General features: G+C 46.9%; 1 protein-coding gene across 12 annotated transcripts in view; it reads right to left on the reverse strand.

Moving 5' to 3' along the window:
• Window positions 1-14,298, reverse strand: part of ptk2aa (protein tyrosine kinase 2aa) — a 65,676-nt gene that overhangs the window by 47,949 nt on the left and 3,429 nt on the right. For 5 of the 12 annotated variants that reach the window (XM_027030894.2, XM_027030890.2, XM_027030892.2 and 2 more), the window contains exon 1: window positions 4,731-4,927. The exons of 1 other annotated variant lie outside the window; for it this stretch is intronic. In XM_027030894.2, the coding sequence (XP_026886695.2) occupies window positions 4,731-4,749 (19 nt within the window). In that variant the 5' untranslated portion in view covers window positions 4,750-4,927. Of the gene's footprint in view, window positions 1-4,730; window positions 4,930-14,298 lie in introns of those variants that run through there. 6 more of the 12 variants (XM_027030888.2, XM_027030886.2, XM_027030885.2 and 3 more) reach the window with 3 other exon arrangements.

Here is a 14,298-nt window from a genome sequence, read left to right on the forward strand (position 1 = left end):
AATTGAGTAGCCACTCCCATTTCTCTCATTTTTAACAAGATTTCTTATCCTGTGCAAATTGATCATAAATAGGATCCATCCTACTCAATTTATGGTTGCAAAAATCACATCACAGACCATGAAATTAGCTATTTCCCCCATAATAGGCAATTTGCCCCAAAATACAGTGAAATTAGAATTGTTAAGGGTTATCCTCAGTTGGTGGTTCAGAAAATTGTGCCCAGACGTGATTTGACATTAGGGGTTCTGGAGTGAAAAATTCACTGGTTAACGTGGACCGGGCGGTGGACCTGGTTAATGCTTCCATCGCTAGGGAGCATCCAAGCTGTACAACTTTGGACAAAATACTTTATAAGATGGTGGAAAATTATTTTGGACTAGCTGTCACAAAGATCACACCTGATGAGCAATTCAGTGATACTTGGAGAGTGAATCTGTCTAGGATAGCCATATGTAGGACATTTGCTAATCACACACACACAGAGAAGCGTGCAATATTTTTTATATATATACACACACACACACACACACACACACACACACACACACACACACCCCTGCTTCTATCTTAAGTGATATTTAAGTAGTAATAACTGCCATGAGCTGTTGTACTTTTCTTGTAAAATCTATTTCTTGTAAAAGTTGGAGAAACAGTCCGTGAAATTTAGCTTTCTGATGAATTTAGTAGGGCCCTAAATATTACTAAGGTCTTGTGGCAAAGCACCATACTAATCCCATCCGAATCAGGTTTTAGTCTTATAGTTTCTCTCTCCTACAAAAGCAGGAGAAGATTTATGGCCTGTGAGCTTGGATATGTAAGCATGTGTAAAGCTCTGGGCAGGAGTCACAAACAAACCAGAGGCCTGAACACAAGAACGCCTTTGTATGAGCCCAGGCTGGCTGCCCTGGGGGGTGGGGCTGTGTCATCGCGCTCAGGGATTAAAGACTCGGCGCGCTTACCCATGGCAAACTAGCAGATAGCGTCACCCATCAATCTTAAACCCTGGCCCACCGAGTGAGGTACCACTTTCAACCAGCTAATCCCCCAACGCAGAAACAAACAGAAAGAACCAAAACAAAGTCGGTGCAAATTGCAAATGCAGTCAGGAACTGTCTGGACAGCAGGGCAAAATGTGCCCCACTCCGAGCTCTGCGCTGACGGCCAGACGTTTGGATCGCTTAAGGCTGATGGATGTATCAAACAAGTCCTGTCCAGTGTCATGCTAGCAGATATTTACTCACAGCATTTAGCAGGCGCTCTTGTCCAGAATGACTTATGGTGCTTTGCTGTCTCCAAGGAAACAATTCTTATGCTAGTATATTTGGCCAGGAGACCATTAAGCTGGATTCCTGTCAGTAAGAAAGGACTAATGATGCTCTCAGCTCACGATACACTCCGGTTCTGGACACTTGTCAGACTTCACAATACAAGGACACCATCCACAGCCATAACGATTTAAATAAATGTTATACACACTAGGCGTTTTCAAACGTTAACAGGGCACCAAGTATTCAACAGTTTTATGATGTGACTAATGCCACATTAAAATTTGGACATTTAGGTAAAAACCATGCCAAGGAAAACCACTTTCAGTAGTTTACTTTGCAGCTTCAAGCTCCATTGGAGCTTCAAGCTCTTCCCTTGAAGGCACTGTGTGACTGCACTCAGGGGGACGGTAACGCAGCACACGGACCCGACAGCGGGTCCCTCTTTGTACGTCATCACAGAGCACGTGGAAGCTTCTGGAGGCTTTTTGCTGCAGACGTTTCTGGGATCTTTAAAACAGCAGTGTGTATTTCCTCAGCGAGAGAGAACGTGTCCAACACAGGTGCCACTCCAAATTTACACGTCTGCTCCTCTGCGCAGACCCACCTGTCTTTCTGCGCGGATTAGAGAGGTGGCACTGTAAGCTCTGCAGGATATCAGTGGCAAACGCATTCGCCCTGCTGTCCCTGGGAACAGGCTCAGCTCGAGCGAGACAGACAGCAGGTGACCGTTTTGCCGAACCCTGCTGTTTGCCGGATGCGGTCTCTTGTCCTGCGTCGTTTTTTGCCACGACAGCAACCCGGCTATCATGGGGGCGGGTAATTAGACGGGTGCGCAGAAAGAGAGGATGAAGAGGGAAGGAAGACTGGGGTGAGCGAGCGAAGGCTGCCTCTGCCTCCAGTGATCACGTCAGCCTGACGTCGCACCAGGGGAGCTGGCCGTTGGAAAGCTCCCCATCTTCTCGCTCAGGTTCCCATTGCTGGGGACTTTTTACCCCGCCCCCCAGTTCCCCCTCCCCGGCCTCGGCTCACCCCGACCGCCCTACGGCCCGCCACGGCAGCGAGAACACTGGGGCTCCTCACTCGCAGCCATTGCTCTGACAGCCTGCGGTGATTTGAGTAAAACACATCCCACCCACCTTCTGCACCCTCCCTCCCCTGTGTCTCACTCTCTCTCCAACAGGAGCCCACCAGAAGACTGGGAGCGCACTCAACCACCAAACAGCACGCCAAGTTGTTGGCCGCCAATAAGAAGGTACCACCTCCTGCCAGCCCAGGGGTTCGGGCAGGCACGCTGCAACCGGAACGCAGGCCGAAGCAGGAGGCCGCCATCTGACGTGAGGACCTGCGGCGATTCCAGAGGAGTCGGCGCAGACGCTGCAATCTCCTGTCTGTCGATCCCGGACAGGCACCGTTTAAAACACGCGGCTTATAGCCGTTGGGACTGAGGTAGGCCTTTGGATTGCTGCGCACCATCCAGGATGAAGAACTGAGGAGCTCAGAGCGGAAATCAATGCAAATAGTGTGTACCGGGAGGGTTCTGCCAGTTCCTCTCACAGAAAGTGGTGAGCAGAGGTCAGCAACAGTTGAAATTGCTGATTTTACAGAAGACTTACAAATCATTTGAATTTAGGGCTACAGCCAGTGATCACACTGGTAATCAATAATAATTGTTTTCTCTCTTAAAATTACAGTTTTACTATGTAAATTGTAATCTAGGCAAAATAATAAGTCAAATAATTAACTAAGTGACATAAGTCTCAGTCTCCCTTGTATTATTTACCACATTGTAAAGTTTCAGAGAAGAAATAAGCTTGCTCATGGTGCCCAGACTGAGGCTGCCCTTCGTCAGGCACTGAGCAGGCCAGGATGTACACTGTGGGTGCAGGTGAGCCCCAGTTGCAATTCAACTTAACCACTGTGACTTACAGATCTCACTTTCTGCGACATGCAGAACTCCCACAAGGACGGGTGCCCGAGACCCCAGAAGGCGTGCGTGCGTGTAGGGATGTTGACAGTAACCTTCACACAGCACTAACCAGCAGCAGCTCTGTCACAGACAATGACGACACCCAGGATATTAAATTAAAGCACATCGTCCCAGTTCCATGACGATGTGAGGAATACTGCAGTCTTCTGTGACAGAGAGCTCCACGGAGCAGTGACAGCCGAGCAGTGCAGTCTGAGCATGTCCTCTCAGCCGCTCCATCCCCTATACACGAGCAGTTTCACTCTTCCTCTGCAAACTCGGGGGAGGTTGTGGAGTAAATGACCAAAGGTAAAACCTGAGCCCTGGCAAAGGTGATGGGTAGGTAACAGAATTTAAGATTTGATTTAATTGCATCACTGCTGTTGAAGGTAATTTAAATACTGTTTGTGCCCACACTGATGAAGTCAGACTGTGGCACATTTTATGTTGCGCATTCTAGTCATCTGAAGTAACATTCAGATAACAGTCCGACCACTGCAGATCTGGAAATCATGTTTTTTTTTACTGCTAAAAGTTCTAACCACCAGAATTAACCAGTTCAAGACAACTCTAGATACACCAGAAAAGTATGACATTACAGAATTAATGAGCCCCACACGGCACAGTAGCGGTAACTAAAGCCTGTTTCATACATCACACCTTCAATACCACTCCTACACCTGCCAAATATATGCATGCTCCCCAACCTCCTACAACACACTCGCCCACGCACAATTCATGCATGACTTCTCATACACACACGCACGCACGCGTACGAGAGCGCGCGCAAACACCCACATGTATTACATACTCACTCAATCATATGTATGCCAAGCATGCACGTTCCCCCTTTTATATTGAATAACATATACATACTCAATTTAATAAGTTAAAGACGACTTGGAGATCAATTAAAATGCATCCAGGATGTCTACGACCTACTCGCCAAAGAAAACCAGTGCTACAGTTCATGTTTTTATACCGCCCGATATCTGATGTGCAAATCGAGGTTGCAGCCAAAATCATCGCTCTTTTTGCAAAAAGAAACTCATCAATATTTCAAACGGAATTAATAAAGCAGCTATAAATATTAACTAGAAGCGACGATCTGAGGCAGGGAAAAAAAAGGTGCCGCGATTCAGCTTCTCGGCAGGGGCAAGACGTCATCGTGACACGCTATTCTCCCGCGAGGTCATAACGGCGCGCTTCCCGCTCCGGACGACCTGCGGACGCACGCACAATCAAAACAGCAGGAGACCTCCCGCAACTGGACGTCTCTCGGTGGCCATGCGTTGTAGAGCCTATCGTGCCAACATCATCGCAACTACCTTGCATAACGGCCGGAGTATGCGGTTACCATTACGCTCTGTAAACAAACGCCTCACATCACGACCCTTATTCTTCCTCTCGCAAAAAGAAGAAAAGAGCGCCTTGGTTGTACTTTAGCCCACGTTAAGACATACATTTCACTACAACGCTGAGAGCAAATGCTTACCGTGGTAGAGTCCTTCCATTAAAAAGTTAACGAGCCGTTGGGAGCGCTTCACAACTGCGGTTATATTATCCTTCAAATCCGTGCTTCTTCACACCAGCACGCGAACACGCTCACGCGCAGATGCCGCGTCTGTATAAACGCGCGCGAGGCTGCCGCTGTACTCTACGCACCCTCGCAGCCGCAATACCTGCAAAATCCTGCCGTGCACGTAAGAATGAACGATCTCGGAAGCGTGTGAGCCTGCTATACGTGTGTACTGACGAGTAGCCTCGGAGGGGGAGAAGGGAGGAAACGAGGGGAGGGGGCGTGTGCCTCATTCAGTGGTGGAGGAGGAGCAGACGGGGTGGGAATAAAAAGCCGAGAGGAGAGGAGTACTCTAGGCAGAGTAGACGGAGAGCAAACGTGGAGGAAGGGAGGGAGAGAGAAAAGAAGGGAGTGATGGACAGAATGAGAGATGGACAGATGGGTGCAGGGACAGCTGGAGATAAAGAGAGGGAAAGAGGGATGCACTTTAGCAGCAGAAGCCAGCAGTTGCAGTGCTGCCATTGGGCACTGTAAATTGGAGTGACGTGGATGAGAGAGGGGTGTTTGTGCTCAGACAGTGACATAAATAAAGGTCTGCTCTTATCTGCAATGAGCACAGCATGTCACATATGCAGTGATATCAGCCCCCCCCCCCCACACACACACACACAAGGCAAACAAAATAACTCCAAAAACACATTAAAGAAGGCCAGTGGGATATTTTGCACACACACACAGAAATCTGTTCATTGGCCCTTGGCAACTTATCAGTCAAAGACTTGTTTGCACAGCAGGAGAGTCGTACTGGACGGACTACAAGCAAAGTCATGGGTGGGGATTGCGGCTGTAATCCAGCCGTAGGGGCTGCTGGCTGGTCTAGTTTAAGAAGCGCTAGTGGTCGGCCACTGGGGGACGAGCCCCCCACCCAGAACAAGTGACATCTTCGTGCTACATTGGAGCATCTACTTAGCATGTGCAAATGGCAAATAGATTTGCTCCATTTGTCAAAAAAAAAAAGTCCAATTGTTTTTTTCCCCATTTTTATATATGAAGAGCTGACACATCCTGCCAAGCTGACGTGTGCAGCCAAAGAGGGAAATGACAAATTACTGCTGTTTAGAGCTAGATTCCTCTTGCACTGATGTACGTCGGAGGACTGACGGCATGTTCCCGTCCTGACCACTCTTCCTGCAGTGTTCAGGGAGGGAGGTGGGGGTGAGGGTGTGGGTTGGTCTACTCCCCACCCCAGCTAAGCAGTGTCCAACAGTGTCCACCATCTCAAAATGTCCAAAAGCCTCTGCATTTGTGGCACACCCGGTCAACTTCAGGACCAACGCTTTCTCTGTGTAGTGCTCAGAGTAATGACATATCAGGCTAAATACATAATTTCTATATGACTTCATATTGTTTCATTGCCTGATGTCAGATTTCTCTTAAAAGCATCAGGACACACTATTAGTTGACCAAACCCTGATAATGCAGGGATTTCCAGGAGTTACACTTTTGATTCATGTAATACAGACAGTATCATACAACAGCTTGCGGTCTGGTGGCAATTAAGCATCTGTACTCTCTGACCATGAAACCAAGGCCATGGTCTTCACATTCTTACAAGCGTCTCTGTTCTTTGTAAACTCATCACTCATTTATCAGACGAGCAAGACGGCAGGAGATGTTTCGTTAGCATTCAGGATCGGAGGCACTTCTGAGGAGGAGCTTCACGCGGTCCTTTAAAATCCTCACGTGTCCCTCTTACACATGTGGATTTGGTTACCATTCATTATATAAACCCCAACACACACACACCCACACAAAAAAGCGCTTCCCAACTTCAGATCCTGAAGCTGGTGAAGCAAACAATCAGAAGGCACAGTTAAAACAACACATCTGCCACGGCGGAGCTGACCCGCTCTTTACCTTCCCAGTTGCATTGCCAGGTTTTTACTTACCCCATGGTGCCACCAGGGAGCAGCGTCAAAAGTGCCACTGAGGCCCGGCCTCTGCCCGGCGCCGGGACACAGGCCGGCTGCTGTCACCGCAGGACAACGGGCTCCTCTTGCACACACTATGCTCTGTGGGTATCATTTTTGGGGACACTCCCTCGCAAGAAATTGGACGTGCCGTGCAAAGCTGCCCACTGGGGGACATGACTTAGAGAGAAGATTCACGGGGGAGTGTGGAGGGATTTTGGCAGCGACCACCAGCCTCATTACTGAATCCCCTTGAAGATTCTACTGGAGGGGTCCCAAAAAAGAGCAACTCACTATTTAATGGCGACACATTTCGAATAAACCTGGCAATTAAGCTCAGGCATACGTCCTGATGAAAAGCACAGAGTGATATGCAGTTTTGAACAAAACAAACCTGATCTGTGAATGTTTAAAACAACCATTTTGTTCCTAATAGACAGGGCTGAGCACTGGCAGAGATGTACATTTAGCTGTCTCCTCCAAGCCTGCTGAAGTGTTTGCCAGAGTTCTGTGATGTTAAAGACGTAGTTTGGAACAGTAGGGCAGATGACGGACACCAGAGAACAATTGGTGCCTTCATACCCCCAGATTTGTAAGAACATTCAATAAAAATGGTTCAAATTCGCGGAGGGACACAATTACTCTTAAAAGACTCACTTTTTGGGGTTTGTGCATGCATATTTTGGTATCTGGAGTGCCTACCAACCCACAAACTATTAAATAAGACAACCCAGTTGGTTTTTCATGGGCTGACTAGATGAAAAAACATGGGATTCAACAAACCATTTGGATTTGGCTCCCTACATCACGTGTAGGCTCCTTAGAACGATACCGGCCACCCAGTCTGAGCATCTCCACCCACGGTTTGAGAACTACCCACATGCCATTGTTATCCTCGCGAGTGCCAGCATTATGTTGAAGCTAAGAGCTAAAGCATGGAAACTGCTCTGTAGTTGGATACACAGACCAGCACACATCGCTATGTTTGCCCGCAGCCACAGAGGACAGAAGAGCTGAGTGGATATTTTTTTGAACGGCCCAACTACAATCGGCAAAAAGCGGTGTGTGCAAACCACTAGCAGTGGGTTGTCTGCAACAGTCAGATTGTATGACTTTAGCGAACATACAAAAATAAAAGTCTAATTAATAACTAACCATTTAGAAACGTAACCTATAGCTATGGTTGCACTATGTTTTCTCTGGCAGCCATATTTCTCAGGGGTCACACTCAACAGTTGCCATGGTAGCACAGCCCACAGAAATAGGCGGTTTTTGACAGGGTGAGATGGGTGCTCGATCCTTGTGTTATTCTGACCAATCAATGCATCGCTATTTCATTAAGACCCCAGGGAACTTTGTAAACTTGTGAGAAAGGAGGTATAAATTTGTCACCTTTAATTAGCTACTCAAGATACTCAAAAACAGTGCTAAGAACAATGCTGAGAAACATCTGATAATTGTGAATGAGTGAGTTGTAAAACAGTTCCTTGCGGTGTCTGACAAATCAACAAAATCTATGAATCAAACACAAACAAAGAAAATGTCTCTTCATTATTACATTAACTGCACCGGAATACAGTAAGAAATGTAATGTCCCATATTAATCTCAAAAATGTTTAAGTTATCTAAAACAAATGACTAAAGGCTGCCAATGGGAAAAGCATTAATCAGGAATACGACCTCTTCCCTTTCATTAGACAGACAGTGGACTACACGTGGGCGTTTGGCGGGCATGCCACCATGGTTCTGACATTAAAGACCCTCCCCCCATCCTGGCAGACATTACAGCCCACTCGCGTCAACAATGAATGAAGCACTTGCTGCAAAGGTCACAGTGTGCAACAGGTGGAGTACTAGTTAGGTCTGGCTGGACCCACTGGTCACCACTGCACCTGCAGAACGTGCCTGCAACACAGATACGTTTAAGATGCATGCAGTATTCTCTTATTCGCCTACATGAAGTATCCATTACAACAGCAGCAGCAAAACCCCACACAGCCTGATTATAACAGCCAGGCCCAAGCCGCAGTCGAGCATGTCGCTCTCTGAAAGTTTGGGCTGTGTTTTCTGAGGACAAGCTGCAGTGCCCTTGCTGCCATTTTCCCTGCTGATAAACCCTGCTAACATCGCTCTCACTCAGTATCCACAGGTCCCCTGTCATCACAAACCACAGTTGGCAAAGAAACTCAAGGTGAAGGTGTGGGGGGGGGGGTGGTGAGGGAAAGAACGCAGTTTAATTTGCGCTTGTTGACACAGATTTTTATTCTTGTACTCAAGGCTGCACTACTACCACACCCACTCACATGTAGCGTTCATGCACATTTTTGGGTTAGTATTACTTCATACATGGGAATTGCGTCAACATGCAGACGTGCGTGCGCGCGCGTGCACACACACACCCCTTTCATTCCTAAGCCTCCATGACATGTGCTTTCATTTCAAGATGAGCACTACAAGAGACGGTCAGATGGAGGTCAAAGTACCAGACGTCCCACATACCCCCTGCCGCCGCCCTGTTTAGGAAGGCCCTCGATCGCAGGCCACACGCCTCTGGAAGTTGATATCCCACTGCCTCCCCTACCGGCCAGGGCTGGGACACAACGCTCAGGCATGGGGCTGTGTGTGAGCAGCCTGAGCTGAAACCTGTGGAAGCCCTGAGGAATGTGTGGGCCTGAGGCTGGGGGGTGTTAAGCACTTACAGTTTTCACCATGGCTGTATGTGACGTACCAACAGTAGCGTTTAATAGTAAAAACGTTGTCACAGCACAAGTGAATTTTATGGCGTTTTATGTCAAACATAGTGGGCTAGAATCAATATTTTCTGTTCAGTCAAATCCCAACTATCCAATGTGTAGCTAGCAGGCATCCGCAGGACTAGCAGCTCTGACCAAGCAAAGCGACTCGGAGCCAATCAACTGCACGATTATAAGCTGAGAGGAATAACACACAGATCTATATCTAGACACTGAACTGAGATCTTTGGCCACATAATCAATTTGAATCGGGCAGTCTCCCTCACATGAGCAGTCTCCAAGAGCAAGAGGCAGAGGAATCCCATCAGAAATGTCCCTCTGGCTTTTCTCTTATTGGATGCTCTATGTTGATGAAAGGTTTAATGGTTAACTGATTTCAATTCCAGTAACAAGATGTGATTCTTCAGAATGCGAAGTTTGAGCGAAGCATGCGCCATGTTAGTGGACACGTACTTTCTGATGTCAGTAGCATGATTTGTGAAGGCGTAGAGCTGTACGCTGAAATACAACTGCAGTGTTACTGCACCTAGAAGCTCCTTGGGGGTCAGTCAGGTCACTCACAAAGACCACAGTGTCCCTCACAGCTGAAACAGAGACAGAAGTGTCACTCTGCCAACAAATGACTTGCAGTGGGCAGAGCAGAAGCCCAACAGAGAATCTCTCTCTCTCTCTCTCTCTCTCTGCTTTTCTTTCCCCATTTCTTTTCTGACTAATACCACAATTCACAATGCCCTACAGTGACAGCTTTGGTGCGTTTTCCACTTGTTTTTTCTTTTTCATTAGTGACTCAGTGTGGCGTAATTACAGAAAAGGCCTAAGGGGCCCCCTGCCTGTGCAGTCTGGGGTCCGGCCATGGCTGAGTCACACGCTGGGGGTGATGTGGGGGGGAGATGCAGTATAGTTAGAAGCTGTGGAGGAGATGTTAATGTGCTAGTGAAAGGCGAAAGACGTGAGGTCGAGGTGAGCGAAAATGCTCCTACTTCATACTGAGCGCACGCACACACGGAAGTGTACAAGCCCTCACTGATCTTTTAAAGGCCATGGTAGTAAATGACAGCTTGTGTCACCAAATGACGGCTCACTGCACCGGGTGCATCACACATGCTCACTGAAACCGAGACGACGAAGACGAAGAAGAAGAAAAAGCCCTTCCTCCTTCATTATATCATTTACCTTCAGCGCACTCTCGTGTCATCACAAAAGGAACTTGGGAAAGGTTGTTGTTTTTGAAAGGCATCGTTTCAGACTCCGAATCGTTGAACAGAAGCAAAATTGAAACTGAAGTCAAGATGATTATGATTGTTTTAGAGACAGACTGGTCATCCTGGAATTCAAGAGGGCCACAAAGAAACCTAGATATTACAAACATGAAGGAAATGATCATCCTTAACAGGCCATCTGTCAGTGGAGGAGGAGGACTACCAACACAATGGACACATCTAGGCAAACCTGAGGACCTGAATATCTGTCCAAAGGGGCCAAACATAGGATCGGTGCGCCTTTTACGGCCGCACAGAGAACCCCATTCACCCCATGATGGAGGTCCATGATGCTGGCAGGCTGAAGGACTCTCCCTTCTGCCTCGTTTACCAGCACTCCTCATCCAGCTATCCGTCCATCTCCTTCACACCAAACCATCGCTCAGCAGAACTGTACATAAAGAATGTGACCTTCCAAAGATGGGGAAGGGAGGCCAGTAAGGTCAGCCAAGGGTTAAGTAAGTGTGTGTGTGTGTGTGTGTGTGTGTGTAACTTAAGTCCAGTACAACCCCTGAAAACGTGGCTGGAGTGACAAGGTAGATGCCTTCTACTGCCTGCGAGACTGTTAGTCTGCTCAAGAGCAGCACTAACACATTAGCCTGAGAGCAGTTAGTGCATACTAAACATGCAACACTGGCACTATTATCACACAAACCACATCTCTCTCTCCACACACATACACTTTTCATAGGAAGGCCTGAAAGACTGCAAAAATAAAAAGGCCTATTAGACAAAACAGTGTTGAGCGCATAACATAATTAACAGTATGCGAGTTTGAATATTACTTCATGAAACACGGTCACTGTTAATACCGATACAAATAGGCTTAATATTAGTCTAGACATTTTATGAGAATATTAACATTTGTATATAATGAGAAACTCTGGTCTGGTCCTAGATATCACATTATTCCTGTGTCATTAAGTGATTCATGTTTAGCACTTTGCCATTGAATTCCACATCAATTCTCACATCAAAAACTTCTCCCCAACTTTCAACAGTTTTAAGTAACCTGCATACACACACACACACACACACACACACACGTTCACAAAGAACACATGATTAATGGAGAACACCACTTAACATAATGTAAAGGAATGTGCTGCCTGGGGCACAGGTAGCTGATACAGCCCCAGTGTGCCTGGCATGTTATAGGAGCTGCTCTGTATGCCTGTGTGTGTGTGTGTGTGTGTGTGTGTGTGTGTGTGTGCGCAGACATGTCTTAACCACAGGCTGGAAGAGTTCATTAGCCCAAGAATGGAGAAGATATAGTCTTACCCATCAAACCTTCAGCAGATGTCCGACACTTGTGTCTTAGGATATTTGGGAACAAGAACACAGCTGCTAATGTTTTTAAGTAATATTTTTTTTATTGGTATGGTGGAAGAATTTTTTCCCTGGAGGATCACAGTCCTCAAAAAACAGTGCAAAGAGGAATGACATGCACGGCCTCTCATACAGGTCAAAAGCTTTCAAGAGCTCAGCGGATAAAGATTTGGAATTAGAAAAAGAAAACTTTTTTTTAAAATTACAAAAAGCCCTGACAAAGTGAGGGAGACGAATGGGAGGGAGGAGAGACTGGAGGAAAGAAAACGAGCAAAAAGGAGCCATGAGAGAGACATGGTGGCTCGAGGCGTATGGAGAGAGGCTGGCAGGACCTGGGCCGATTTGTCCCTTATCTCCCTCTACACCTGTGGTAATTTCACAGCCAGCTGGGTAGGCACGCCACAGCCGTGCCCCGGTGCCGCTGTCTGCGCCGACGATGGAGAGAAACGTCTATAATCAACACGCTCAGCAGAACATAAGCCTAACAAACATATCGACCTTGAAGCAGTCTGAAAGGATCCAACTAGACCGTGGAGGAATCTGTTAAATTGCAAACATTCTGCAAAGGTGAAGACAAAGTGATTTAGGTTCCTGGTACAAATCACAAATGTGGCTTAACTGTGATTAAGGAGTATCGGATTACTATGGCCTTGTACAGTTCACATCTGATTAAAGAACAAATGATGCAAAACCACATTTAAACAGCTACAAAGATCATTTGGACGCTCAGTCAATTTTCCTTTACCGACAAAGTTCATATTGTAACTGGCTGAAAATCACCTGTTTAGTCTACAATATTCAGTGATGATCACCGAGATGAATTTTGCATTTCTGGTCTGAAAGGCCCCGTATGCCAAACGCACTAAGTCAATGAATGATTTAGTGGCTTTGGCTGGCTATTTTCAGAAGCTATATCAGAACCATGGGAATTTATTATGCACCAGCATTTTTCTAACTTACAAGAAGCAGTGATTTCACGAGCTTTGTAAAAATCCGAGGAAAGCAGGCCATCAAAAGCAGCCTCACCTTCCTAATCCCAACCGGTGGGGAAATATTACTCCTCTCCTGACTCCACCCCCTTCTTCTGACCCACAAAATAAAGGGGCAGGATGTATACAAGCCCAGAGGTGCAGCAACGAGAGCCGGGGCTGGTGGATAAATTTATCCTTGGTAGCCATGCATCTTCAAAGCCGCCTGCCATCGCCTTTCATTTCCTACGTGGATCTGGTTCTGGATGTGTCGCGTCAGATTCAGAATAAAAGCTGTCATCTGTTCTTCACGCCCCTGCTTAGCGCCAAGCTTCTCAGACTCACTTGGGAGGAGGGGTGAAAAAAAAAGCTTGAAAAAAAAACAGACGGCACAGGACAGATGCTTCCTACGGGCCTAGACCGCAGCGGCTTGCTTAGTGCCGAGCTGTTGGGATCTCCCCTGCATGAGGCAATTTAACGTCATCATAGTTCGCAAGAGAGTGACTGAACTGACGCCTTCGATATGCCAGTTCCGCTGCTCTGTCCGAACCAATAAGTGACTAGATCAGAACCAAAGAGGTAGAACGTGCCATCAGCTCTACATACTGAGGGCAGAAACAAGATCAAGAACGAGCCCCTCAAACAGGTCTAAACAGAGATACTAGATGCCCTGAGAGGTACAGCAGGATCTTGGCCAAATGTGGCCACTCACAGCTGCCCTGAACTGGGATCCAAACCTGCCATCTTACTGTAAAAACAATGGCCAGGGTTCAGCTGCCTTTTCATACAGCTTCAGAAATATGAACTGGGATGTGATCTGCCAGTTCCAATGTTCACACGTGATGCCTGAATGTGAATTCTGAACAGATATGAGACTGGATTTATTTTCCCTATGCAATATCATTATTAAGGACAATGGTGCAAGAGAAATGCTTCATTTGTTCTTGTTTTTCCACAAAGCCCACATTCCATTACATCACTAAACAGATACAAACTCTCCTCCATGTTTCTATATGTGCATGGTATCAGAAACATCAATGAGGGTGAAAACGAAGGATAAAAATGAATGACACTGCTTACAATACATGGGCTGTTGCCTTATTCATACCGCTACGCAGCCAAGAACCATCCTCTTTGACCAGTGACACACTGGTATGAGGAGACACACCAGCCTGCACTAAAAAGACCAATAAGAACAAATGTCGTAATGGGCTGAGAAATTGGACACAGGCCACCCCAATGTTTTTCCCTCTCCTCTCTGAGGT

This window comes from Electrophorus electricus, chromosome 4 (assembly GCF_013358815.1).
Source record: "Electrophorus electricus isolate fEleEle1 chromosome 4, fEleEle1.pri, whole genome shotgun sequence".
In the NCBI taxonomy this organism is placed as follows: Eukaryota; Metazoa; Chordata; class Actinopteri; order Gymnotiformes; family Gymnotidae; genus Electrophorus; species Electrophorus electricus.